Consider the following 27,863-nt stretch of genomic DNA (forward strand, 5'->3'; position numbering starts at 1 on the left):
TGCTTTAGGTATTTAAAGTTTTTGCTGAAAATTAGTTCAGCTTGCTGGATTTTTGACAAAATTTAATTGTTTGGCCCCATATGCCGAGACACATCTCAAAAAGCGGGATGTCAAATCCCATTCTGCAGTCGATTTTTCATGCGTCGCCATAGGGCTCATACTTAGCTGTATCGTAAAATGGGAGTTCTATGGCGCCTACGGACCTTTCGTTTTTACGGCTACGTTTGGCCACTTTAAAGAAAATTGTGGCTATTTGTACACGCCTGAATTTTTCCGCGTTCTTATCATCTTCGTGCACTTTCTCAAATTTGCTTGCAGCTTGTGTGGTAGCCGGGAGTGGCAAGGCGTAAATAGCGCACTTGACGAAAGGCGGCGGCGCAGTTCACCGAGTATGCGGAAACTGCAGTGTTGATTTTGGTCCGTGGGGACTGCGGTCGTCCGGCGTTGGAGTGGTCGGATGTGGGCGGGAGCTTGGTCCAGAGTCCCGAGTCACTGCTGTGTTAGCGTGTAAGAGGGGCTATACAGGGCTCAGTCATCCTCTTTGCCGTGGTCGCGCGGTCCCGGAGGCCCAGTGGTACGTTTTGAACGCTGGAGCAAACGAGCTGTCCAAGCTTTAACGATGCCCACATTAGAAATGTCATGTAGTTCATTTTGTTGTTCACATTTAGTGTTAAGGTGTGACTGTGAGATTCCTTGGTGAGAGGGTTCTCTGTTCATTTCGAAAATAATGTGAAAAGCTCAGCCTGTACATTGCAAGTTATATACCTTAAGAGCAGAAGACTGACACTGGAAATGTGATAAAAACCACATATTTGTTTAGTTAAGAAAGACTGCAGTATGGTTGCATTCCCTCTTGAGGTCATATGAAGTGGAATATGATCAAAGACCTTGTGGTTGTGCAATGGCAAGGGTCTGGGGCTTAGAACCAGGCGGATTTCTTTTTCATATGAAAACAAAAATGCCAGGCAAAACAGTGTCAATTTCCTAGATACATTGTCACATTGCCCAGACATGTAGCAAGTTTTGTCAACAGACTTTTGATGAGGTAATTAGAGCTGCTATTAAGGTAAAAACAAAAATAATGTGGCTTGTAAAATGATTGTGTATGAATTTATTCACTACTTACCAACTGTATTATATTAGAAAAAGCATTTTGATGTAAGATTTTAAGCATTTAAGCAAGCATTGAGGTTTAAGCACAAGGTTTTACAATTTTCATGCATTATATCATATTATACCATGTTTTCAGCTAAACAGCTATGACATGCATTTTGGCAAATTTACAATGTATGAATGTTCCTTATTTACTCCTGTAAAGCTTTCAGAATGTCAGACCATGTTTCAAGTTCTTCAGTTTTTTGTTAAGGTACCATTAAAGGTGTGCATGGTGATCAGGGAGATGGTGCCTTATCTACATGTCTATATTTACCAATGATAAAGCTATATATGCTAGTCTGACTTTCCTTTAAGTGGCATCATGCATAATTAGTTCTGTCATTATGTGCATGAAATGTGCACTTCACCAGTTTAGCCTATTGCCACATGGCTGCTTATTTATGCTAGCTCACCTATAGAGATGAACACAGCACTAGAATCAATATGGTTTGTCAAACTCAGTAGCGCATATTTATATTCTTGATCTAGATTCCAGGATTATCAGATAAGGTGGCGAAAAAAGTGATGATGGGCATAGATTATGGATCATGGCCTATTGGTGGCCAAAGTTAGGAGAGCAGCATGAGGGCTGCAGCATTGCTCTGTTATGAAATGAAGTGTGTCCTTTGTCATGCTATAATACTAGTTCATTAGTACATGATCCATAGTCTGGTCACAGCCAGAGCTTTGTCACAACCAAAGTGGACATGGTGGCTCAGTGGTCCCATGGATGTACTGCTTCTGTTAACTGTTAAGCATATTACAGGCATCATATGATGTTCTCATCACATATGATTGCTGGCTTTTAATAGGCACACTGGCTGTTTTATCATGATGCTTGTTTTACTCAAGTAGCATGCAAGCCAGCAGTTTCACATGATCTGCCTGGTATTATTTCCAGCTGATTTCCTTGCCTCATTATCCATTGCTGATCTCCCAATTTCATTCTGGACCCCATAATTCCACTCTGCATTCCTGATCACACCAGGCATCCAGAGTCCACCATGCATCTCAAACCCCACCTTGCAGCAGTGTTGCTGGACCACTGGGCCACTCTGGACCACTGGTCTGCAGCCCACCATTCTCTGCTTGCTCTACCATGCAGCCTTGAATTCACCCAGCATCCCAGACTCAATTCAGCATAGCTTGCTCACCCTTGACTCAACCCAACACCCATGACGACCATTTACCTCTGGCTCCATCCAGCACCCATAATTGTCATACACCTTTGACTCCTGCTGGCACCCAGAGCCCCACTCAGCATCCATCCTCCACTCTCTGCTCATGATCCTACTATGCACTAGGGGTGCTACCCTGAGACTGCAGGCTCCACCAAGCATCCCTGACACGGCATGCTTCTCCCTAGCACCTGGCCACGATGGATCCGACGACGATGGTGAAGAAGCTGCTGCTGTCCTCGGAGCGGATCGTCTGCTGTCTGGAGGCGCAGCTGGCCGGCTCGGGCGGCCGCCGCATCCTGGCGCTGGTGGAGCACGGCGCCGAGCGCGCCCTGCTCGTGCTGGTGCACTCGGTGGCCGGCGGCAGCGAGGTCGACATCGAGAGTGTGCTGCCCGTCGCGTCCGACTTCGTCTGCGAGATCGGTAGGCGCGCGCCGCGGCGGGGTGAGCTGGACTCCCGCTTGAGATGTCGGCATCGCTGGAGGAGGTGGTAGAATACCTTGCTTTAGTGTCTGTCATAGACTATTTGTAGGCATATGTCAGGCATGGTCGGTGGGGACAAAACTGCAGCTTTGCTCTAATGATTTCCTTTTCCGTTTCGGCGTCGTGCCATTCTTAACGGCTTACTTCGCCTTTTTGACATTTTTACAGCTGGCTTCGGCATCAGCTACGGTTTTGCACAATTTTTGAATTATGGCTTCGGCTTTAGCCGCAAGCAATCTTAAGCTGACGTATTTGGCCTTGTCTTGGTGATTTTCACTCCGCAGTTGCGATTTTGCTTGGCCAAGGCAGGTCCCGTCCGGCCACCCCCACGTACCTCGCAACTTTTCGAGACTGCCACTCGTATATGGCTGACAGCCAAAAGCCAGCTGGCCATTCTAAGGACCAATCAGCTCCTGTCGTCAGCCAGAGAACTAACTGCCGGAAACGTTTCATGCATACTAACACACACAACGAGGAGGGTAGTGTAAAAACTCATCTGCGGTCTTAACTCTACGTAATCACTCCGCACAACTCGGCAATGTTTTCTAAACCCATGCCGTTTAAGCGCGTGCGAAAGTGGGTTTTGCTTCGCAATGTAACGTTCTACACTAGATTTGGTTTTGGCTTCGTAGTCGTGACTTTGAACGTATGGGCTCAGCTTTGGCTCTGCGTTTACTAAGTTCAAAGCCGCTGACCTCGGTTCAAGCTGCGTTTGCAAAGTTCAAAGCAACTGGCTTCTGATTCAGCCTTGCGCTTTGACAATACTAAGGTGGCGTTAGCTTCCCCTTCACAATTCTAAACTTCAAAGCCACCGGTCCCGGCTTCTGCTTCGTCTTCACTTCATTGACTTCGGCTCCGGCTTCGGTTTCTAAGCTAAAAGCTTCGTCCCCGTCCTTGGCATGTGTACGTAACTGTTACCAACACCTTTGGGCGCAGGCATGCCTGTCCAGTTAAAAGGAGGCCTGTGCGTTTAAATGTAGCCATAAAGCAAAATACATGTACGTTTTCGTGACCTGACATACCAGTTGAAGCAAAAAGGATGAAATATTCGACGATGAGATAGGATCCGGGTTCGCTTTTGGGCATCTCATACGGCATTTAACTGGTCATTTAATGTTTCTCTTGTGAAAAGGCGGCCTATCTCAACGACAACCGTCCCCCTCCCCTCTCCGCAAAGCCGATCAATGCTCTGGACTCCTGTGGGTCCAGAGCATTGATCAGCAACGCGGTTATTTCGGTTCTTCGTGATGCGTTCGCAAGGATACTTTTCCTTAACGTGATGAAGCCAGGCGTCTTCGGCGATATTCGAAAATTGTTTGTGTTTGTGTCAGCGTGAGAAGGCAAACTGACATAGGAGATAGAAATGTATTACAGAGGAGAGAAGTGCACACTGCTTGGCGCACCTTTCTGCACGTTGGTAGACCGCCACGCGGGTTCATAGATGCGTTGATCCATTTCTCTTACTATCATTAAACGTGCATGCTTTAAGGCAATCATAAGGATAGGCGCTACACAGGCCTGTTGTCGGGGCCCGTTAGTCTGTTGTCGAGGTCTGTAGGCCCGTTGTCGGGGCCTGCTAGCCTGTTGTCGGGGTCTGTTGGCCTGTTATCGGGCCTGTTTGCCTGTTGTCGGGGCTTGTTGGTCTGTTGTCGGGCTTGTTGACGTGTTGTCGGGGCCTGTTAGTCTGCTGTCGAGGTCTGTTGGCCTGTTGTTGGGGTCTGTTGGCCTGTTGTCGGGCCTGTTAGCCTGTTGTCGGTGCCTGTTAGCCTGTTGTCGAGGTCTGTTGGCCTGTTGACGGGACCATTCGGCCTGTTTTCGAGGCCTGCTGGCCTGTTGTGGGGCCTGTTGACGTGTTATCGGGGTCTGCTGGCCTGTTATCAGGGTCCTTCCCCGCCTGCGTCGCTGACTTCACGAGCGCTCGCTGCCTTCAGCTGTTAGCCAGGCGAGCTCGGGTTCCCACGCATGCCGTGCCCACATCTGTCATAGTGGACACAGCTCGCTGGCGCACGAACCCCGTGTGTTATATTTGACGCCGCCAAGAGGGCGCGCCAGCCTGTGCAGACGCTGTCTCTGGACCGTTCAGCTGCCGAGCTGGTGAGAGCAGCTAGTCTGCCCCTAGGTCTGCCGTTGAAAGCGCGCCTCGTGCACGTGCGCCAGGCGCGATAATTAGCGTTACGGGCTGACCGGTGCGTGCAGCTGGCTTCGCTGTGTCGGGACTGTCGTGCGGCGGCCGGCCCGGGGCGTGGCTGACGTCTCGGCGACGGTGTCGTTCCAGACACGAACGGCCTGGAGGAGTCGGACCCGCGCCTCTTCGTGCAGTTCCGCTCGGGCGCCGACCGGCTGCGCGTCGCCTTCCCGCAGGGCTCCGTCACCAACTCGTTCGTCGAGCAGATCATGATGACCATGGAAGGTGCGTGAAGGAGGGAGCCACGCATCTGGTGGGGGGCGGCCAGCGCGTGAGCATAGCGAGCTCTCGTGCCGGTGATGGCTTGGAAGGTGTGTTTATCGGATTGGTGATCACTCTGGAGGGTGGGGCTGATGGTCACTGTGGAGGGTAGGAGTGGTTCACTGGAGGGTGGGACTGGTGATCACTATGGAGGTTGGGGGCTGGTGATCACTATGGAAGATGTGACTGGGGATTACTGGGAAGGGTCGGACTGGTGACCACGGAAGGTTAGGGCATGGTTGCTAGTGGGGGCGGGGCGGGTCTGGTGACCACCGCAATGTGGAATAAGTGATTTAAAAAAGGAACGCATCCCACCGGGTTGTGGATCCGCGGCGGCGGGAAGCCTGTCGGCCCGCGGGGGTTGGTGTCACACGTATGTCCGGCGCGGTCGTCCTGGCCGGCGGGCACGCTCGAGGCTGGTGGCGTGCCGCGCGTGCCTGGGCGGGGCCGCGTGTGCCGGCGGCGGGAGCGGCTGCCCAGCGGGCACTGCGGCCCAGCTCCCCACGATCGATGGTGGCCTCGCTCCCAGCCGGGGCGACGGTCGGATCAGGCGGGATATCACACCCAGGTGGCGCCGGGCCGAGATTCCCGCGACAGACACCGACCGTTGGCATTTCGGAAATGATTATGCGGTGTGGATGGTACCTGTGCATTGTGTTTCTGTCGTCACGCTCACAGCAGTTGCGTTTGAACTGAATTATGTTTCGCATACATAAACATATCCCGGTGGTTTGTTTGCACTCGTAATTTGGCTGAAACGTTGACGTTTTCGATTATTTTTCCATGCGTCCGCCCGTCGAGCTGTATATCATCAATGCACACAGAACCGTCCGGGGAATCCCTTCGCCATTTCGCTCAGTGCACGAGGCAGCCGGGAGTTGGCCGGTGGTCCTCCAAAGAGGCGGTCACCAAGTGCGTCCGATCTGACGCGCCTCCTCCGCCCGTCAGGACGCCGGCCGCCGCCGAGCCGGCCGGGCCCGGCCAGCTTCACCTGGGTGCGGCAGACCGGGAAGCGGGTGTCGCGCGCGCCGGCTTGACACACGCCGTCACGGTCGGTCAGTCTGCCCCAGCATCCCAGCCGGTCACGGTGAGTGGCACGCCGCCGGGTCGCGCGCGCCGGCCGACACCGCCGCCCCGGTCGGCCGGTCTGCCCGGCCTCCAGCCGGTCGCGGTGAGTGGCACGCCGCCGGGTCGCGCCGCGCCGGCTGACACCGCCCGCCCGGGTCGGCCGGTCTGCCCCGGCATCCAGCCGGTCGCGGTGGAGTGGCACGCCGCCGGGTCGCGGCGCGCCGGCTGGACACCGCCGCCCGGTCGGCCGGCCGGTCTCGCCCGGTCATCCGCCGGGTCGTCGGTGAGTGGCACGACGCAGGGTCGCGCGGCCGCCGGCAGGACACCTGCCGTCCCGGGTCGGCCGGTCTGCCCGGCGTCCCAGCCGTTCGCGGTAAGTGAGACGCCGCCCGGCTCCCGCCTGGGGTGCGGCCGGCCACTAGCGCCGACTGTGGCGCCGCACCCCGCCGACTGCTCGCACCGCACCACCACTGACGACGTGCTGTATCGTTCGGGCGCAGAGTAACAGCAGATGACGTGCTTTGCGACAATGGTGCCCACAGCACAGTACTGTGCGTACGCAGTGCTGAGTCTGGGCTGATGGTGGGTCCAGCGATGACATCCGCTGGTGGTTGCCCTCCGGTCGACTCCGGTGCTGGTCGAGCTCCTGTGGGAGCCGGGCGCGCGCCGTGTGCTGACAGCGGCCGGGACGTTGCGCTCCAGCTGGCTGACACGGACGCGGTGCAGCGCCGGACCGTGCCGGCCGCCGGCGCCCAGTTCACCGCCCGGGAGACGGTCGTCAAGTGTGAGATGATGCGCAAGGAGGACGCCTACACGGACGTGCACGACCTCAGGTCAGCCGACTGGCGCGTGCCGGGTGTGGGTGGGAAGTGCGCGTTACAGCGGACGTCCGGGCTCTGACAATCCGCGGTCGTGCGGACGGAGGCAGGTGAAGTGTGGCGATATACGTGTGAGCCGAGCGGATGAACTGCAGTGACGCGTGCATGAGCTGACGTAAAACTCGATGTGACCACTTCATCCGCTTTGTGATGCTGTGCTTCCCTTGAGGTGATCCGGGAGCCCGTGTGCACTGCCTCAGCTCTGACGTCACTGTCCGTGTGAGCGCGCGGCCGCGCGGGGCGGGTGACGTCACGCCGTCACTGCGCATGCTCGTCGCGGGCATGTCGGTGCTGACCCCACCCGCGGCCGCAGGGTGCTCTGTGCCACGTGGAACGTGAACGGCCAGTCGCCGACGCCGACGGAGCCGGTGGCCGATTGGCTGGCGTGTACCGACGAGCCGCCCGACATCTACGCCATCGGCTTCCAGGAGCTCGACCTCAGCAAGGAGGCCTTCCTCTTCACCGAGTCGCCCAAGGAGGAGGAGTGGCTGTGAGTGGGGTGCGCGCCGGTTGACCGGGCGGGACGAGGAAGGGGACGGCGCTCGCTGACTGCCAGCCGCGGTTGTGTGAGTGGCGAATGGTATCGTATTTGTCTGACACTCTTCCACGCGCCGCGTGATTTGTGAATTGTTATGCACGTGTCAGATCATAGCGGGCGGTATTGGGCCGAGGACAGCCGGGCCGTGAACGTATGCAGTTGATGAGTTGATACGTGGTAGATGAAGCCATCGAACTCGGTCCGAACAGCTTTTGGAAAAGCCCTGCGCTGGGTGAGCGATCGTTCGACCTCAGCCGCCTTAGTCGCTCTCTGTTTTCTCTGGGCGTGTGGACTGAACGGCTCGGTCTTTCCAGTATGTCACGTGATCACTATTTCGAACACCAGAAACCGCCCATCTAACCGGTACTGATGTCTGTCCGGCAGGACGGCGGTGCTGAACAACCTGCACCCGCGCGCCTCGTACCAGCGCGTGCGCCTGGTGCGCCTGGTGGGCATGATGCTGATCGTGCTGGTGCAGGACCGGCACCGCGCCTACGTGCGCAACGACGCCGCCGAGTGCGTCGGCACCGGCATCATGGGCAAGATGGTCAGTGGGCGGCGAGGGGCCGCCGTCTGCCGAGCCGGGCGCGCGTCTCGCTCCGGGGACGGCGGCGCCGCGGTTCGGAGTGTGCGCACTGGGCGGCAGCGATTAGCTCCGCGCGCGCGGCGGGGCGGCGCTCGAAGCTGCTCGGTGCGGCAGGCTGCGAGCGGTCGTCACAGTCGGTGTCGTCTATGCTGGGGCGTGTCCTGGCGGCACCGGCCAGAGCTGACCGGGCTGACGGCGGCTCCGCGGCTGGCTTTCTGCCACCAGCGCCGTATAATCCCCGACACGGCTCCCCGTCCTGACGACTGCTGCCCCGTCGCCAGATGGCTGCTGAGTCGACTCCTGCCTTTTGCCCTTCGCCGCCCTTCGCTGCCCTTATCTGCTCTTCTCTGCTCTTTGCTGCCCTTCTCTGCCAGCTTCGCTGCCCTTCTCTGCTTTTCGCCGCCCTTCGCTGCCCATCCCTGCCCGTCGCTGCCTCTCTCTGCTTTTCCCTGGCCTCTCCCTGACCTTCCCTGGCTGCTCCCTGACCTGCCTTGGCCGCTCCCCGACCCTGGTCGCTTCCTGACCTTCCCCGGCCGCTCCCTGGCCTTCCCCGGCCGCTCCCTGATCTTCCCCGGCCGCCCCCTGGCCTCCCTGCCGCTTCCTGGTTTCCCCTGGCCGCTTCCTGGCCTCCCCTAGTGGCTTCTTGACCTTCCCCGGCTGCTCCCTGATCGCCGCTGACCGCTCCCTGATACCCAGTAGCCGCTCCTTGACCTTCACTGGCCGCTCCCTGACGTCCTGGCTGCTCCCTGACCTTCGCTTGTCCCGGCACCTCTGTTGTATCCATCGAGGGCTCGCTGACCACCGGACACAGCGTGACTACTCCTGACCTGACCTCACCTGACCTCACCTGACCTCACCTGACCCCCACCTCTCCTGTCCGCCCTGGCGGCCGCTCGTTTTTGTCGTGGTCGCCACTGCCGCTGAGCGGTCAGAAGAGCGTTGGCCGCATAGTCCTGACCCGAGGGCCTGCTCCGGCAGGGCAATAAAGGCGGCGTGGCCATCCGGCTGGAGGTGCACTCTACGTCCATGTGCTTCGTGAGCGCCCACCTGGCCGCGCACGTGGAGGAGTTCGAGCGGCGTAACCAGGACTACAGCGACATCTGCCACCGCATGCGCTTTAACGCGCTCGTCTCGCCCAAGGCCATCAAGGATCACGAGTGGGTGCTGATCGGGTGCCGGTCACACGGGCAGGTGACAGGGGCGGGGGAAGGGGGCTGCTGGTGCGCGGTGGATGCTGTTGTGGCGCGCCAGGACCCGGCAGACGCAAGTCGTGTCGTGCAAAACTTTATGCTGCCGCGCGCGTCGTGACAGGCCGCTGAACGGGCCCGGCCGTGCCGCACGCGGCGATGCGAGCAATTGGTTATTGCACATGAGGACCTTGCGGTGTTTTTTTTTCTTCAAGTTACTAAAGGCGATGCGATATCGAAATAGTACCCAGCTGAAGGGGCAGTCGGTTCTTTCGTTGGTCCAAACCCCTATTTTTGGCCTGGTGTTTCAGTCTCGCAGTCAGCTCAAACGTTGTTGAAGGTGGCCGTGCTGTAATGACTGTTGTTGGACGACTTTGTCGGGACCCACGTGTGTGAGGAATCGACCCCATTGACCATTGTGGTGTTCCATGCTCCTTATGCGAAAATTCTGCGCGAATTACCGCAAACCCGGCGGTCGATGTTGAAAATTGACTTCAACCCACGCGGTCGGCGTTTTTCAGTCAGGTGTTCTGGCTCGGGGACCTCAACTATAGAATCACCGACGTGGACGTGGACACGGTGAAGGACACGATAGACCGCGGAGCATTCGAAAAGGTGAGCCAACGCTCCATCAATCGTGGCGTGTTAGTCAGGTGCCGTGCCGAGCCTGGTTGCTGTTGCGCCATGTGGTGGTGGCGCTCGGCCAACGCTGCTGCTGCCCGCATGGGCGGCTGTGATCGAGACATTCCCATGGTGCTGTTGCGCTCGCCGGCAGCCGCGGCTCAGCTGGTGCCCGTGTTGGTCGTGCTGGTGCACAGCTGTGGCGCCCTGCAGATGTATCTTGTTCCATCACCACCTGACGTTGGCACCGCAGCGTCGGGTACCGCGTCCTGACTTCGGCATGCGGGCTAGCCGATTGTGTGCAGCCTTGAGCAGGATGCTGCGGGTCATTCGGCGATGATTTTCAGTAAGTCGGTCGCACTGGCAGCCGGTCGTGACGCCTCGCGTGGGCGAATCTCTCCGTGGCGTTAAAGTCGCTCCGCCTTGCCATCGTGTATTTATGTGGGTTTTTCCATGATCAGCACACAAAGAATATGTACAGAAACTCCCAGAGCGGGTAACTCTGCAAAGGGCGGGCGGCGGGGCGGTGGCGCCGGCTGCGGCGGTGGCCGCGTGCCGCCGCCGCCGCCGGCCGCCCTGTCGTCGCCCGGAGCGAGAGGAGGGTCCGTGGCGGGCAGCCGGGCGTCCGATGTGGTCGGCCGCGGGCGCTCCCGGCCGTCCCGGCAGGCAGCCAGCGCCGCAGTCAGAGGCGGGCGGGGGCGGCCTCGGCCGTCAGGAGAGGCCGTCTGGCCGGCCACGCCTAGCACACGCCCGGGCAGTTCGCCGTGATGAAGTCGACGAACGCTGCAATAGCCAGCCGCTGCGGTCAGGGCTGTTTTTACTGCTGCCGCTGTCGCACTGTCCGAGTCCGTTGTGGGCGCCTGCACTGCGATGGACTCTATGGACATGTCGCGCGATCAACCGCAGCGGCGGTGCAATCAGTAAACACCTCACGTGCTGCCGTGGTGGATGAGTACGGGGCAAGCCACAAGACGAGTTGTTAGTGCCACGTACAACGTGTGATTATTTTCCCTCTCTGTAACGCTCCAATGCCCATCATCAGCGGCGGAGCGTGCTCGCTTTCACCCACCGCCGCCGTCTCGTACTCACCGGAGACGCGCGTGAAGATGCCGGGGTATTGGGACACGGCGCAGCCCCGTCCCCATGAGACCACGCCCACCTGTCTCCATGTACTGCCGTCCCAGTAGAACATGGGGCCGCCAGAGTCGCCCTGCCGGGGGACGGTGCCGTCAGCTGGAGGTGGGGTCACAGACGCCCAGTGGCGCGCTCGGGCTGCCGACGGCGAGCGCGCGCGGCTCGGGAGGCCTCCGCCGGACAGGCGTCTGATGTGGGGCGCGTCGAGTGGCGCAGCGCCGGCGGCAGCGCACGCCAGGCTCCGGCACAGTGCTCACGCCAGCGACACAGCGGCGGTGCCGTGTGGGGAACCGTTGGCCCATCTCACCCGCCCACCCCGGGCCCGGCGTCGAGCTGAGATTCCCCGACCGGCCTCGGCTGCAGAGGGGATCGCCTGGTGCTCCCAGCCGCGGTCTGACCAGTGGCACGCGTGACTGGGCTCCTCGCAAGCGATGGCCAACTCAGCATGTCTAGCGCCGCCCTGTCGTCAGTGACGTGTTGTCAGTGACGTTGAGACGTGTGCGTGATGTGTGTCCTGCCCTCCCTCCCTCCCTCCCTCCCTGCGGCTGGTGGAGCCGTGGTCCCGTAATGTGTGCCCTCCCCTCCGTCCCTCCCTCCCTGCGGCCGGTGGAACCGTGGTCCCGTAATGTGTGCCCTCCCCTCCGTCCCTTCCTCCCTGCGGTTGGTGGAGCCGTGCTCCCGTAATGTGTGCCCTCCCCTCCGTCCCTCCCTCCCTGCGGCCGGTGGAGCCGTGGTTCCATAATGTGTGCCCTCCCTCCTTCCCTTCCTGCGGCCGGTGGAACCGTGGTCCCGTCATCGCTGAGCCATCAGCCACGGCCACTGGTCACCACTGACGTCCGCACCCCGCTGCTGCGAGGGAGCGGTCAGCCCACCTGACAGGCGTCCTGCACTTGGCCTGAGACGGTCCCGGTGGCGCAGATGACCCTGCTGTCCACGTCGGAGGAGGTGTACATGGTACCAGGAGGCGTGGTGCACTCTTGGTTCGACAGGGTGTGCTCGGTGGTCGACTTGTACAGCTGCGTGTTCATGACGGCGTCTGTGGATGGTGCGGCCGTCCATCAGTCGGCTGCCGCGGTGGACGCAGGGTGGAGCCCCCCGACTGACACCACGAGGCTGCTCAGTAGGCCCCCGGCCTCTGGGCGCGCGGACATGCAGCGGCTCTGGCTCCAGGCAGCTGCTGTAAGGGAATCGATACGGACCTAGTAAAGATGGTACCCATGAATAGCCACAGCCGCAGTTACTGTTACCCGAACAGTTATTGTTTGGGCTTGGCATTGCTGTCCGAATGGGGTTCCACGACATGACTGGCCGCAGCTCGGCTGCGGTGGGCGGGCGGCAGCGCCAAGTTCGGCTCTGCCCCTGCGGCAGGGCGGACGCCGCTTACCGGTGGACTTCTTCTTGCCCCAGCCGGCGATGGTGACGTCGTGCCTGCCAGTGATTGTGTGTCTGTTGAGGCAGATGGCTGACGGCTGCAAGCCGCGCTTGGCCAGGGTGAGCGTTGTGGCCATCACCACCACGGCGATGTCGTTGGTCGGGTGGGGGTGCTGCCGGCGGAGGGAGAGAGCGGTCGGCGACGCGGCGGCACGCCGGCGGCAGTGAGGGAGGCGGCCGGCTGGGCACGTCCGACGCCCGACGCCGACGCCGGCGCCCACGACCGCGCGCGGAGCACCGACCGCCGGCGCGGCGCCCCGACGGCGCCGCCGATGCCGGCGGGAATGTGTCGCGGTATGCGCTCACACGCGCCGTGATGTGGTCGGAGCGGGGCGGAATGGGCCGACGCCAAGCCGCGACACTGTAACCGGGGGACGGGGTATGACGTGCGGGTCGCTATGTTGGAGCCGGAGACTGCTGGGTGGCCTGTGACGGACGGTGTCTTACCTGGGAGTAATGAGGGTGCATAATGATTTGGGTAGCAGTGCTCGTGGCCGTCTCGTCCGGTAGCGTGGTGTCGAAGTCGTTGAAGTAAGCGTAGACCAGTGCCGGGTTCAGGCCTCCGTTGCTGCAGCCCAGCGGGGTGGGGTGATCAGTTTTGGCCACGGGTGGTCGCCTTCGGTCAAGAACGGTCAGCAGGGGCTGCGGCTGCCGGTGCAGGGCGCACGTGGCAGCGACAGGGCAGCAGGAGTGGTGGGCAGTGGGCCACAGTGTCAGGAAAGGCCGGTGCTGGCTGCAGATGGTTGCCAATGGTCAGCCGTGGTTTGTGCGAGCAGTAGCGGCTGCGGGCTGCCGTTGTTGGTCGCAGAACAGTGGGCTGGTTGTGGAGCGGCCGCTGTGGGTTTTGGCCAACCGATACTGTTTACGAGAAGTAGTAACGACTGGCCGATAGCGGTGTACTTGTGTGGCTGGTAACAGCCACGGGCGGTCACGTGCGGTTAGGGAGTGCGATCTGCCCATTGCACGACATCGACATGTTAACAATCGCAGGTGGCCCTTCTCCCCGTCCCGGGCGGCGAGTGAACGTTCCCAGGCGAATGGGCCACATTTCTGGCTCTCATATCTGCTCTGAATTTGAATCACCACCGCTTTGTGAGCTCCGACTAACTCTCAGCTGCTAAAGCTGGAACTCTGGCGGACAGCGAGGACGGCGCGAGCGCCGGCCGCCCGGGGGGGGGGAGCACACCCTGAGCTCAGCACCGCCCACCCGGCGCGCCGCACTCACGCCCTCTGGTGGTCGAAGCAGTGGGCGGCGGTCAGGATCCTGTTAGGAGCGATGATGGACGCCCCGCACGGCTCGTGGTACCAGCTGTCCGGCTTCTTGTAGTATGCGGCTATCTGGGGACCGTGACACGATGGCACCGAGTCAGCGCACGGTCGGGTCGCACGCCGTCGAGCAGCCCTATGCCGGTGGTCAGCGGCCGGGCGGCGAGCGGAGCTACATGGTGGCGGTGCTGTAAGCGAGCTGCGCACTGACAGCTGGTGCAGAGGCAACTCTGTGCCCGGCGAGCTGGGTTACACTTCGGGAGTTAGTGGCCAGGCAAACTGCAACTCAGTGTGCGTTTAAGGCAACGCGCGGGACTATTCTGGGCGTTCTCGACTTGCAAGAAGTCGTGCTGAGATAGAAGAGCATTTATGACACGGCATCCCGTGGTGGAAAGTCAGGACTCTATCCCCAGGAACGTTGCTGCATGTTGCAGTTCGCACGTAAAACGTCCAATCGTTCTGGGTCGGGTGTTCTGGCCACAGGACCCCGCAAATGGGCGCGTTGCGCGCGGCCTCGGCACCTGGTCCGACGTCTCGCGCGGGGCGGTCGGGGCCACCGCGTGCACGGTGCGGCGGCGCGCTCACTCACCCGGACCATGAAGGGGAACTCGCCGTGCTTCGCGGGCACCCAGTTGACGCCGCGGTCCAGGACGTCGCCTGCAACAGCGGCGGGGAGGGTCAACGACCGGCCGCCGTCGGCTGGCGCACTGCAAGTCGGGCTCGGCCCGGTGCAGCACCGCGGCGTGCGCGGCTGGCTGGCGTGCGGACGAGCCTGCCCGGCCGCTCGGTATTGGCGGCCGGAGCGATGGCGAAGCGGCCTTACCTCTGAGCTGGCGGCCGGGGGGACCGCCTGGGAACTCTTGATCAGGGCGACCTGAGTCGGCGCGGTCTTGGGGCGGCGCCGCGCGCTGCTCATCCTCCTGGCGGATCTTAGGAGGTGCGCGCTCATCCACTGTTTGGCGTTGCGTAAGAATGTCTCGCTCGTCCACGACGCTGCGTTGCGTAAGGATGTCTCGCTCGTCCACGACGCTGCGTTGCTTAGGGGGCGCACGCTGGTCCACGACGTTGCGTTGCTTAGGGGGTGCACGCTGGTCCACGACGTTGCGTTGCTTAGGGGGTGCACGCTGGTCCACGACGTTGCGTTGCTTAGGGGGCGCACGCTCGTCCACGCCGTTGCGTTGCTTAGGGGGCGCGCGCTCGTCCACGACGTTGCGTTGCTTAGGGGGTGCACGCTGGTCCACGACGTTGCGTTGCTTAGGGGGCGCGCGCTCGTCCACGCCGTTGCGTTGCTTAGGGGGCGCGCGCTGGTCCACGACGTTGCGTGGCTCAGGGGGCGCACGCTCGTGTTCGTTGTCGCGCTCAGTCGGAGGTCGGGCGACTCTCTGCCAGTCTTCGGACGCCCGGTCGCGGATGGGAGGCACATCCGCGGGCGACTTGTTCATCGGCTGAAAAGGAGATGGAAAGTGAACAGCGACCGTGTGGGAGCTGTCGCAGGCATCTCCCAGTCCCGGCACTGCATGGCCCCAGCCACTGCCAGCGACGCCGAAAAAGCGTGCGGCGGCTGCCGTCAGGCACCGGCTCCAATACGAGCAGGACGCGAGCGGCCGGTGCCAGCGGCAGCTCGCCGGGCGCTACGGAGACCTCGCTGCGTCTCTGTCAGCGTGGCTGCGCGCCTCGCCGGCGGCGCGGTCGGCGCGGCGCCCGTTGGCTCCCGATACTGCCGTGTTCCCGGCGCGGAGCGGTGCCGGCGCCACCGAACGGCGAGGACGACGGGCAGACTTACCCCGGCCAAGACGACGGCCAGCACCGCCGCGAGCGCCACGCAAAGCTTCATGTCGGTGCTCGGTGTCGGGCTGGAGAAGCGCCGCCGCCGCTGTGCCGAAGCCGCGCCGGGCCGCGCTTATAAGGCGGTGGCCGGCCGCGCCCGGGCACGCCACGCTCGTCAGACGTCGGCGTGGGACGCGCGGCGGCGCGGCCTGCGGTCGACGCGGCCGGCCGGCTGTGCGGGCGGCGCCGCTGCGGGACAGCCTGTAGCCGCCGCGGCGCCCTGCCGCGCGCCAGCTGCGCCGCCACCGCCGCCGTCACGCTGGCGTGCTCGGTGGCACGGCAGCGGCCGCAGCGCCGCCGGCAGCGCTCGACAGACCGCACGGGAGGGCGCCACACCGACGGCCAGGTGCGGCGCTTCGACCGTTTGGGGTCGGCCGCCGCGGCGTGGGTGGGGTGTCTGGAGCTGAGCATGGCGCCAGCCCCGGTCCCAGACGGACTTCGGCCAATGGTTGGATGGGTGCTGTCCTCTTGGTATAATAGTCCAGCGTCTGGTATACCCCTGGGCATTGGCCAGTGTTTCAACCAGCTGCTTCGCCTGAAGGGTGTTGCCACCGTAGTCTTTAGGCATCTGACTAAATTTGATGCATTTCCCCATTCGTGAGGAATTATTTCATCTGTTTCTCCGTTTCTTGACTGGACAGTGGGGGGGGTGCGGCGAGCGCTCCGGGACTGAAGGATGCCGACTGCCGCAGGTGATGGAGTTTGACCAGCTGCGGCTGCAGCTGGCCGCCGGCAGGGTGTTCCAGGGATACCAGGAGGGGCCCGTGACGTTCCGGCCCACCTACAAGTACGACCCCGGCACCGACAACTGGGACTCCAGGTGAGGCAGCCCCGGCGACGCTCGGGCGGGTGTGCGTCGCCCAGCTGCCGCGGAGACGCGGTGGTGTCTTGTATCATGTCAGTCGGGGTTAAAGTTGTGTCTGTCGCCGATGGTCGTCTACCGTACGGACGTTGGGAGTGTGTGGTGACATCTTCCGGCTCGTCGTTTGGAATGCTTTCTGCAGGAGACGTAGTCGTGCCGGAGTGACGGCACGGCAGTGATGGACGGTTTAGGTGTGCCGTGCCTGTGTGCATCTGTGCTGTTTTGCTTGGCCGCGGACATGGTACAGCAGTGAAGTGCTGTCTGAAAGCGCAAGGTCGTTGAAAAAACTCGTCTCACGCCTTCAGACTGTAGCGCGTGCGAAACTTGAGGTCCATCTGGCAAGGCTCAGGTATGGCCGTCCTGTCCTCTAAACGAAGCGCTCCTTGTGTGCGCCAGCTGCTACAGTTTCCCGCGCTGTTGTGCCTTTCGCAGTCGTTGCCTAGCACCAGGTGAAACGGGCCGCACGAGAGGGGCAATAGTAAAGGCAGGGCGGCTCTGGCCCGATAAAGGCCGCGGGCTGCATCCCAGCCTCATCGCGAAATATAATTACAGATGGACTAGTCTTATCAACCTCAGCGTCAGAGTTCGGCTGCTATTCCATTTCGAAATTTCTGTAAAGTAGTGAGCTTCTGGAGAGGAATATTGTACCTCCAACAGCGTGGCTAGACCCTCTACCTCCAGCAGCGTAGACCCAGTCCCCAGTTCCAGTTGATACTAAAGCGATGTAACGAGGCACACTCGTAGGCGAGCGGGTATCATTCAAGGAATGTGTACGCTCACATCGTAATGCAATAGCCATGCATAATATTAAGCGATTACTAATGTCATACCGTCGTCGGGTTCTCTAGATTTTAGCATTGAAGACGACTATTTGCGGCGGGCAGCAGATGTCTGTACTCAACTCGAGCAACGTCTAAGCTTAAGCTTCGAATTACATTCGATGTGGATTCGAGAAACCCGATCGAATTCATCATGCCCGATTCAGTTGTCAGCCGACACTAAACCCGCGAAACAACATTAAGCGAATAAGTGAATACCAACGCCAGGATGTTACGAGTCCATACAACATATGGTCACGAGCTCGTCTGTGAGGAAGCTCCTTTAGCGATGAATTTTGCTTGGTGCGCAGCGAGAAACGATGAGAGCGGGCACCTGCCCCTGACCGAGTACGGATCGGAAGGCCTTTGTGACAAGGTTCGCACGTCCCTTGATGATCTGGGAGCAGTATGGGAAGTTCGGCAGGTTCAGCGATTGATATTGAGGGCTACAACAGCGCAGTCCAGTACGTGCGCCGTCGCTGGCGGCACGTGGCCTGTATCAGGGTGGGACCGCGCCTCTCAGTACTCTGCAGTACGGAAGAAACGAATGCGGTGCCAGTCTCGCTTCACGGCAGCCAGAATACCGTCCGCTGCCTTCTCCTCTGTCACCTTCTGGTTGTCAGCTATGATGGTCCTGAGCACGTTTTCGAGCTGCCGGAAACATAGTTGTGCGCAAGGTGACGAGCCACGTCTTGGACCGGTTTTGGCTGCAGCCTTTGGAGCCATGCGGTGTGGGCTGGCGCATGGTGCCACTGGCAAACTGCGCTGTTATGCTAACCCGCATGGCGCTGTTCAGCCGCCGCACGGATGTGGACCAGCTGGTTCAGCGCATCACTTGGGTCCCCAGTTCTGGCATACAGCGCAAGGGTCGTCATGGCCGGTGCCAGCCGGCGGCAGCGATCGTGATGTTTGTGTTCACGTGCCCGCTCGGTGTTGTTCCACAGGTCTGAACGTCGACTGCATAACGACCGCGCTTCTAGGAATCTACCCCGCAGCGTATTTCGCAGTTTAGATTAACATTCAGTCTGGACTGAGTACAGCCAGAGCTGAGCTACTCGCCGCACCGGATCGTTGTCTATGATGCTGATATTCGGCCAGAATGCACTACAGTTTGGGGTGATATGCCATCACTAATTGCTGAAGCGCATTGCGCGATATTACCTGGCACTCGCATGATTGTCCCTGGGCTTCTAATATTGTTTTGATGAAAGATACATCAGTTGTTATCCGACAACAAGAAGCGAACTTAGTAGGACATCAGAAGGTCACGGCTACACCATTTAAGCTCGCTTCAGAAGCTCCGTGTTTTGCAGACAATTTTCGAGCCGCGGTTCTTCTGATCATGAAGTGGCTGTAAGACTAAGTTTCGTTTTGTAAACAAGTTAAGAGTGTAGCTAGGCGAGTTACAATATGGCCCTCTATCGGGCCAGAACTGGGGCGTAATGGCCGAGTGGTTGGCGCGTCAGAGTCAGAGGGGTCCCTTTTGGGGACCCGGGTCGAATCGCAGTTGCGCCATGTTCCCCTCGTGCTCTGATGTGGCCAGTGCGCTCTTTGATGCTCCATAAAAGGGGCGTGATGACGTACGTCACGTTCCCCCCAAAAGAGCCGTCATGCCTGGATGACCTCCTTCGTGGCTATTTCCTGAATCGGTGAATAAATGAATGAATGAATGAACGAATCGGCCTGCAGTGCCGTGACTGTGGCCTGCTCCGTGGTGGCGGGTTTCGCCCGGTCTTGGGCACAAATTGTGGCGGCGTGCCATCGTAGGAGGCTGCAGCGGCAGACGCATGCGACACCGCCTCATTTAACGCTGAGCGCCCACATGACCCAGGCGCCCACCGGCTGCTTGAGCTTGCAGCGAACAGGAGAATCAATCTATAGAATGTATACGTATGTGGAGATACTTGTCCGTTGTTTGGGCTACGTAGCAACTTTCTTTCAACTTGAAAGAAAAACGCTCACGCCTTTCGCTCTGTAATGCGCTCATCAGTATGTGCATCTCATCTGTATTCTTAAAGTAGCCGACGGTCGCTACAACTCGAGTCCAGTCCAAACGCCTTCAGCCCCAAGTAGCTGAGACCAGTATCGTTACCGTTTCCGGCGATCGCTCCGCTAGGATTTTGCGATGTCTGTCCCAGCACACCTCAAAAGTAGCCCCACCGTCGAGAGGCCTGAGCGGGCCTCGGCTGGCGCCTCTCCGACGATGCCCTGCCCACACCCACGCAGCGGCTCAGTGGACACGCGGCCTGTGCTCGCGCGGTGCGCACGGCGCTCAGGCGCGCGCGGGGGCGGCATGATGTGTGACGAGCGCCGCCGCCGCGTTCGCAGCGAGAAGAACCGGGCGCCGGCCTGGTGCGACCGCGTGCTCTGGAAGGGCGACCGCATCCGGCAGGTCAAGTACACCAGCCACCCGACGCTGACGCTCAGCGACCACAAGCCCGTGTCGGCGCTCTTCCAGGCCGGGGTGGGTGTCCACGCGCCGCGCCGCGCCGGCCGTTGTCGTTGGTGCGGATGTTGTGTGGCTGTGTTCGAGCCGATTGGGCGCTTTCGCCCCCGAGCAATGTTCGTGTGTTTGAGCTGACTAGATGCAGAAGTGTTCGCATTACTACGGTCTACCGTGGTGTCGCGGGCTTGACTGCAGTCTGAGATGATCCGCGGCAGCCAGTGAAAAGGCTTGAGGGCTTCTCGTTGTGTGCATCTCCCCTGAGAAAGGTTTGGCGCATATTCCTTGGCCGACGATATGCTGTCCAGGCCATGACTTTCTTGTGTTCTGTTTTCGACTCCCACGCGGCCACCAACTTTCTGTGAGCGATGTTCCAAAGCGATCTCAGTTGTCGCGTTGCGCTTGTCTCGAGTTCCCCACCACCCGATGTTACTATTTGGCCCCTGCGCTGACCTGTGATCTGTCCCGGTCGCAGGTCAAGGTCATCGATCCGGTCAAGTACCGTAAGATCTATGAGGACATCATGAAGGAGCTGGACAAGTACGAGAACGACTCGCTGCCGCAGGTGTCGGTTGACACCACCGAGATCATCTTCGGCACGGTCCACTTCTTCGAGACCAAGACGCAGCGGCTGGTCATCACGAACACGGGCCAGGTGAGCGGCCGGCCGCGCGGAGCGAGCTCACCGGCGGCGGGCTGGCGGGTGGTGTGTGCGTCTGGTTTGGGTACGCGAGCGGCCGATAAAGATAGTCGCGGCCTGAGGGATGTAATATTCTGATGTCCTGTAATCACATTAAAGGTGTTATTGCCAGGTGTAGCTTTTTGAACACCTGGAAACTTTATCTCGTATAACATGCAGTTGATGTGCCCTAACCGTCACCACATTGTTGTCTAAGGGAGGTGATTTGTCCGTTCCCCGTGGTGATTAAGCCAGGCTCTTTCCTTGTATGCGCTTCTCCCTCGTAGTTAGTCAAGCTGTGGTCCGCCCTTCCGTTCATTCCTGTTTTAGAGCTCCCCCGGTCTGTTAGGACCTTTTTGGGGTTGCGGGATTACCGAATGAGGCGAGACGCACGTTAGTGCCGCAATCGACCTTATGTGACCCTGACTCCGAGGTCTCGTGGATAAATCCACCCTGTCGAAGAGAGGGGTGTGGGGATTCAGAGCCTCCCGTGCTCGGCTGGAACGGACGCTGGCAGGGGTGCGGCTCTCTCTGTGCTGTGGTGGGTTGCAGTCAGAACTGGGCACGTGAGCGATCGGGGTGGGTAGTGGGAACGGCACGGGGTGTGGGTGCACAAGACTGCCCTGTCATGATGAGTAATGTCAGATCGTGCGTGCAGAAGCAAACAGTGTGTGCTTTTTGAGGAAGGTGGCGGAAGGGCTGTACTTTGCCCGGCCGTGAACTACTTCCAGAATGAGGCACAAATGATAGTTTTCCTCCGCCTTGAGGGGTGTACGCTCCCGTTGTTGTGACATAGGACTCTGTGTGTCGGCCTGCGCTCGACAGAACTGCATTTACCAGCGCTCCTGGACGCTACACCCGCGATGGGGCTATTGATTGGTCGTCTGACCGCCAGGTGGCAGTGCAGTATCGCTTCATCAACAAATTGAACGACACCACATACTGCAAGCCCTGGCTGACGGTCGACCGGCAGACTGCTGTCATTATGCCTGGTTAGTGGCGGTCGCTGTCGGCATAACGCCAATGCCTGGCGTGTTTATGTGTAATTTGATGGCGTACTACACTGCAGCCATTGAGTGCTGTCACTTTGACTGCGTCACAGAGTAATTCGGGAATGGCTTATTGTCTGGTTGTCGTAATAAGTCTCGAGTGATTGCCGTGCCCGCCAGTCCGTCGCGTGAAATATCATTGTGACAAAACCTTTCAGAGCTTCTGTATTCTGAGAGCTGATGGTGGCTCTGCCCGTGACCTGGCAGGTGACGCTCGAGGTGACGCTTAAGCCTCGGAAAGCCCGTGTGTTGACCTGACCTTGACCTCCGCAGGGGAGCGGTGTGAGGTGACGCTCGAGGTGCGCGTGGACGACCGGACGGCGGCCAAGCTCAACACGTGCCAGGACAAGCTGTACGACATCCTGGTGCTGCACCTGGAGAACGGCAAGGACATCTTCATCACCGTCCAGGGTGAGGCCGACGTCCGGGCCGGCGGCGGCCGCCAAAGCCGAGCCTGATTTTGTAGCCAACAGATGCCGCCACTGACGATACCAGAATCCGGCTTTTACATTTATTTATAAGATTTAGCAATTCGGAACGTCTATGAAAGTGTTGCTATATTTGACCCCTCACAACGTGTCACGTTTACTCGCCAAATGTATTTTGAGATAATTTCGAAACCAGTTTCGTCAATGTTGCACATGTGTTCACTCCAGTATGCTATATAAGGATTGAGCGCCGTGAGATATTTATTGAGGGGAAACATTTTTAGTTGTCTGCGACTTAAACATCGTTATGTGCGTGGAAAATAATTGTGGACATATTTTGAAAGCAAATTTTACGCCTTACTCACTACCGCACAACATGCAGTTTCTTGAGCCGCATCAATTGATATGACTTCATTTTCGAGAAAAAACGCTCGGGCCGCTTTGCATTTGAATGGTAGCAGTGTAAGGGTTTCCCCACGCATCCTTCACTCGTCTGAGTGCCCGGGCACGTGTTAAGCTTTCGTCATATGTTTGCGCGCCGGAATCTGACTCGATCTGGGTGCATTTGATGGCAAACTTATCTGCCATGAGCATGTGGCTGCGTGTATCCAGGCATTGGCATTCCTCTGTACGTGACGCCTACGCCCACACGCTACACATCACACCCCGCGTTCGGCCCGTGGGGTGGCACCGCTGACTATCCCCGGGCGGTGCCGTCCGTTCGGCCTGTGAGGTGGCGCCGCTGACTATCCCCGTGTAGTGCCGCTCGTTCGGCCCGTAGGGTAGCACTGCTGACTATCCCCCGGGCGGTGCCGTCCGTTCGGCCCGTAGGGTGGCACCGCTGACTATCCCCGTGTGGTGCCGTCCGTTCGGCCCGTAGGGTGGCACCTATGACTATCCCCGTGTGGTGCCGTCCGTTCGGCCCGTAGGGTGGCACCGCTGACTATCCCCGTGTGGTGCCGTCCGTTCGGCCCGTAGGGTGGCACCGCTGACTATCCCCGGGTGGTGCCGTCCGTTCGGCCCGTAGGGTGGCACTGCTGACTATCCCCGGTGTGTGCCGTCCGTTCGGCCCGTAGGGTGGCACCGCTGACTATCCCCGTGTGGTGCCGTCCGTTCGCCCGTAGGGTGGCACCGCTGACTATCCCCGGGTGGTGCCGTCCGTTCGGCCCGTAGGGTGGCACTGCTGACTATCCCCGGGTGGTGCCGTCCGTTTCGGCCCGTAGGGTGGCACCTATGACTATCCCCGTGTGGTGCCGTCCGTTCGGCCCGTAGGGTGGCAACCGCTGACTATCCCCGTGTGGTGCCGTCCGTTCGGCCCGTAGGGTGGCACCTATGACTATCCTCGTGTGGTGCCGTCCGTTCGGCCCGTAGGGTGGCACCTATGAACTATCCTCGTGTGGTGCCGTCCGTTCGGCCCGTAGGGTGGCACCTATGACTATCCCCGTGTGGTGCCGTCCGTTCGGCCCGTAGGGTGGCACTGCTGACTATCCCGTGTGGTGCCGTCCGTTCGGCCCGTAGGGTGGCACCGCGACTATCCCCGTGTGGTGCCGTCCGTTCGGCCCGTAGGGTGGCACGCTGACTATCCCCGTGTGGTGCCGTCCGTTCGGCCCGTAGGGTGGCACTGCTGACTATCCCCGTGTGGTGCCGTCCGTTCGGCCCGTAGGGTGGCACTGCTGACTATCCCGTGTGGTGCCGTCCGTTCGGCCCGTAGGGTGGCACTGCTGACTATCCCCGTGTGGTGCCGTCCGTTCGGCCCGTAGGGTGGCACGCTGACTATCCCCGTGTGGTGCCGTCCGTTCGGCCCGTAGGGTGGCACGCTTGACTATCCCCGTGTGGTGCCGTCCGTTCGGCCCGTAGGGTGGCACCGCTGACTATCCCGTGTGGTGCCGTCCGTTCGGCCCGTAGGTGGCACTGCTGACTATCCCGGTGGTGCCGTCCGTTCGGCCGTAGGGTGGCACCTATGACTATCCCGTGTGGTGCCAGTCCGTTCGGCCCGTAGGGTGGCACTGCTGACTATCCCCGGGTGGTGGTTGCCGACGGGGTGGCACTGCTGACTATTCCCGGACGGTTTGCCGGTCCGAAGGCGACTAGTACGGCAGCTGCTTCGGCGTCGTGATCCATCAACGCGCTCGGTGCACATCAAGACGCCCGTTCGACGAGGTGGCCATCTCCCGCCTGCTGACCTGCCGTCAGTGACTGGCGGGGCCGGCTGGGTGGGGCCTTCCTGGGTCGGGTCTGGCCTGGCCGGGTCGGGTCCGCACCGCGGGGCCGAGACTGGCGGCTGTCCTGCCCAGGCTTGGCCTGACGCTTCGATGGATGGTTTGGACTCCGTGCAGCCTGGCACGCGACATGGGTCTGATCCAGACGCGTGTGTCGGTTGGTGGGAGCTCGCAAGCGCATTTAGCAGGCAATATTTTAAACCACGCATTTAACCAACTAGCCACCAGTCATCTCGGGGGTCGCCGCCCATGGTCACACGTGCGACCACCAGCGCCGTTATCCACAGCTGCTGTCCCTGGTCAGCCGTCAGTCGTCAGCCGTCAGTCCCCGTCCGGTCCCCCCGGTCGCCCCGGCTGTCACACCATGCCCGTCTCGAGGTGGTCCAGCATCCGTACCACCTACCGCCTCCCTGTGCGGCGCTCTCGCCAGCTGTCCACTGGCCGCCGGGCGTGTGCCGCCCCTCGAGCCCTCGAGCCCCCACGGCCAGCCTGAGCACCGACTGACCGGGCCCGCTCTGTTCGCAGGAGAGCCCCAGCCCCAAGGAGCTCACCCACAACCCGTACGTGATCCCCAAGGAGCTCTGGTTCATGGTGGATCAGCTGCAGAAGGAGGGCATCGGCAAGGACCTGTTCGCGCGCAGCGGCCTGCCGTCGGAGGTGCAGCTGATTCGGGAGGCGCTGGATACCACGCTGCCGGAGACGCTCCGTATCCTCACCGGCGGAGGCGCGCGCTGTCGGGGTGTGCACTTCTGGTCCGTCGCTTTCTCAGCTGTCTCGCCGCTTTGGTGTTGGTTTCGCCATTCGTCCTGTTATCAGCCTTTGCTCTCACCACCACCCTTGGTTTTTTGGTGGCCCTCGTTGCTCTGCACTTCGTTGCGTCAGCGCTTTGGACGTGCTCTCTGACCACCCTCAGGTTTTTAGTGTCTCTCGTTCCCCTCCACTTCGCTGCGTCATCACTTTGGATGTGCTCTTTGCCCTCAGCATCCAGCGAGAGAAGGATTCATTAGTGTGCGGGCGTGGTGTTCGTCCACACGTTTAATGCGGTCGCCGGATTTAGTACAAATTTAGATGCAGCGCAAGCTGCCTCCGGCGCCGCTGCGCTCGCGTAGAGCCTCTGATGCCCTGTGCCCATGGTGTCGCGTGCGCCTCGCCAGCTGTCGCTGTGGGCGCGGTGGGGCCTCAGCGGCGTTCATGCGCTCGCCGTGTGTGTGCTCTGGGAGGCGGCCGTCGGCGGCCGGGCCTCCTCCCGTGTGCCGACGAGATCTCCTTAACGGCGGTGCAGCGGGCAGCATCCACTCGGTGGCCGAGGCGCTGCTGCTCTTCCTGGCCAGCCTGCCCGAGCCGGTCATACCCAGCGACTACGTGGTGCAGTGCATGGAGAGCTCCGACAACTTCATCCAGTCCAAACACGTGAGTTGCCGCCGCGGCCCTACCGGCCGGCTCGCTGCGTCCGGCGCGGCGCTCCAGCTGCCGGAGCGGGCGCCAGACAGTGATCACGGCCCCCGCTGCATTAGTTCGCTGTGCTTGTCGCAACAGTCCTGGCCACGGATGCCGAGGCGTTGTGCAACGCTGTCGTGTCGGTTTCGTCGCGTCACCTGTGACGATGTTGGTGCGCATGGCGCGCCGGCGCCTGGCGTCATCAGCGCACGTCCCTCGGCCGTGCGGGTGGCCCTGGCCAGCCCGCGTGGCCGACGACTGTGAGAACGGCGCGCGACGGGCGCGCCGCCATCCCGCCCGTCTGACGGGCAGTGGCTCCGTCCTCATCCTCAGATCGTGTCGCAGCTGCCGCCTCACCACAAGAACGTGTTCACCTACATCTGACACGTTCCTACGCGAGGTGGTGACCAAGGCGCCCCGGGACGGCGGTTTGGAGGCCACCGCACTCGGTACGTATCTCGGAGTCAGTACGTCATCCGGAACTCGGTACGTTGTCCGGATCGGTGCACCCGGGAGTCGGTACGTATTCGGAGTCAGTACGTCATCCGGGACTCGGGTACGTCATCCGTGACCCGGTACGTCGTCTCGGAGTCAGTACGTCACCCGGGATCGGTACGTCATCGGAGTCAATATGTCATGCGGGAGTTGGTATGTATCTAGGAGTCAGTTTGTCATATCGGAGTCGGTATGTCATCCGGGAGGGAGTGTGTCATCGAGGAGTCGGTATGTCATCTCGGAGTCCGTATGCTACCTGGCGTAGAGTCAGTACGTCGTGTCGGGGCCAGTATTTCATCTCGGAAGCAATACGTCCGCTGAGAGTCGTACGTTCTCAGGGTCAGTACTTCTCTCTCAGACTTCGTATACCGCTCCCATGGTCAGTATGCCCCTCTCACCCGGGCTGGTGCGTTCGTTTCTGTCAGTATGTCCTCAGAGTTTGTGCGATCCTCACGCCCTTCTGAAAGTTGCAAAGGTGAGAGGATGAACTTCACACCCGGCACATTGCTGGCCGGCGGCTGGCCCGCCGTCCGTAGTTCACCCGGTAGGCGGCTAGGTGGCAGTGATGTTCGCTGCGTGCCGCGCCGGCACGGGGCACCACCCGACCCGCGTGCGTCGCTGACCGAGGCCCCTCCGGCAGCGAAAATCTTCGGCGGCGTGCTGATCAGGAGTCCCAGCGCCGCCTGGCTGCAGCGCAACAACATGTCCCTGCAGACGTTGGACCGGCGAAAGACCACCTTCGTCTACCACTTCTTAGTCAACGAGATCGACATCTGAGCGGCCGTCAGGCCGTTTAGAAGGGCGTGTAGACTCAGGAGCCGGGAGCTCGCCGTCGGGGCGGGCCCGGTCGCTAGTACAACCTCGCCGGTCCGGCAGTGTAGCAGTTGCGCTGTTTTTTGTTGGTTGGGTCGGCGGGCGGGCGTTGAATACTCGGTCACTCCACTTCTGCATTCCACTCTGCCGCCCGGGCGTGCTTAGCTTAAACGGTGTTTTGTTCTTGACCCGGTTTTCCGTACTGCGGCTTGTTCCTTCAGTCCGACGTGTGAAGGGAAACTCGCTTGCCTGTTGTCTGGCACTGCTACTTTTCAGCGACCGTGCTGAAACGTTGGTTTGGTGGGCCGAGTGGTGTGCTGATGGCCGTTTCCGCCGCGCTTTGGCTGCCGTTGTCTGTGCTGGCTTCCTAACGTCGCTGCGTGTAACTAACCAGCTGGGGTCCTTCGGGAGGTGGCCCGCTCACGCTTGAGTCGCGCGGCGCGGTGGCGCGCGCTTGGCTCGCCCGTGCCCCGCGCCTGCCCGTCCTAGGCTGCACCCAGCGCGCGCAAAGCCAGAGCTTGGCGGCCGGCTGCCAACGCGCCCCGGAGGCCGTGAGCCCCGGCTCTGAGCGGCCGCGATTAGGGTTGGCGGTGGGCGGTCAGAAATGCTGTGAAGGCGGTGGATACGCTGTATTTTTTGTACGGGCGGCCATGGTGAGACGGACCTGGCCGTCCGTCTGTGTCACAATCGACGCGGCGCGGCGCGGGCGGTGCCGGTGAGCTGACCTCGGTCGGACGGGCGAGCGGCGCCCAGACGGCCCCGCGGCGGTTGTCACACCGCGTGGGACTCTGACGCGGGTCACGACCTCGGGGCCAGGCGCGG

The 27,863-nt window shown here is 60.6% G+C and overlaps 1 protein-coding gene and 1 pseudogene across 2 annotated transcripts; one reads left to right on the forward strand and one right to left on the reverse strand.

The window, feature by feature from the left end:
• The first annotated feature begins 431 nt into the window (after window positions 1-431).
• LOC119100479 (type II inositol 1,4,5-trisphosphate 5-phosphatase-like) lies at window positions 432-27,014 on the forward strand (annotated as a pseudogene).
• LOC119101587 (transmembrane protease serine 5-like) lies at window positions 10,836-12,255 on the reverse strand. Of its 2 annotated transcripts, XM_037224935.1 has the most exons (3): window positions 12,147-12,255; window positions 11,230-11,350; window positions 10,836-10,923 (listed from the first exon to the last, which is right to left on the reverse strand). In XM_037224935.1, the coding sequence occupies exons 1-3, from the start codon at window positions 12,225-12,227 to the stop codon at window positions 10,880-10,882; spliced, it is 246 nt and encodes an 81-aa protein (XP_037080830.1). In that variant the 5' UTR covers window positions 12,228-12,255; the 3' UTR covers window positions 10,836-10,879. The 2 variants fall into 2 exon arrangements, with proteins under 2 accessions (XP_037080830.1, XP_037080829.1); XM_037224934.1 differs by lacking the exon at window positions 10,836-10,923 and having other exon boundaries at window positions 11,103-11,350.
• Window positions 27,015-27,863: the final 849 nt, after the last annotated feature.

The sequence above is a fragment of the Pollicipes pollicipes genome, unplaced genomic scaffold (assembly GCF_011947565.3).
Source record: "Pollicipes pollicipes isolate AB1234 unplaced genomic scaffold, Ppol_2.1 Scaffold_4881;HRSCAF=5763_pilon_pilon_pilon, whole genome shotgun sequence".
In the NCBI taxonomy this organism is placed as follows: Eukaryota; Metazoa; Arthropoda; class Thecostraca; order Pollicipedomorpha; family Pollicipedidae; genus Pollicipes; species Pollicipes pollicipes.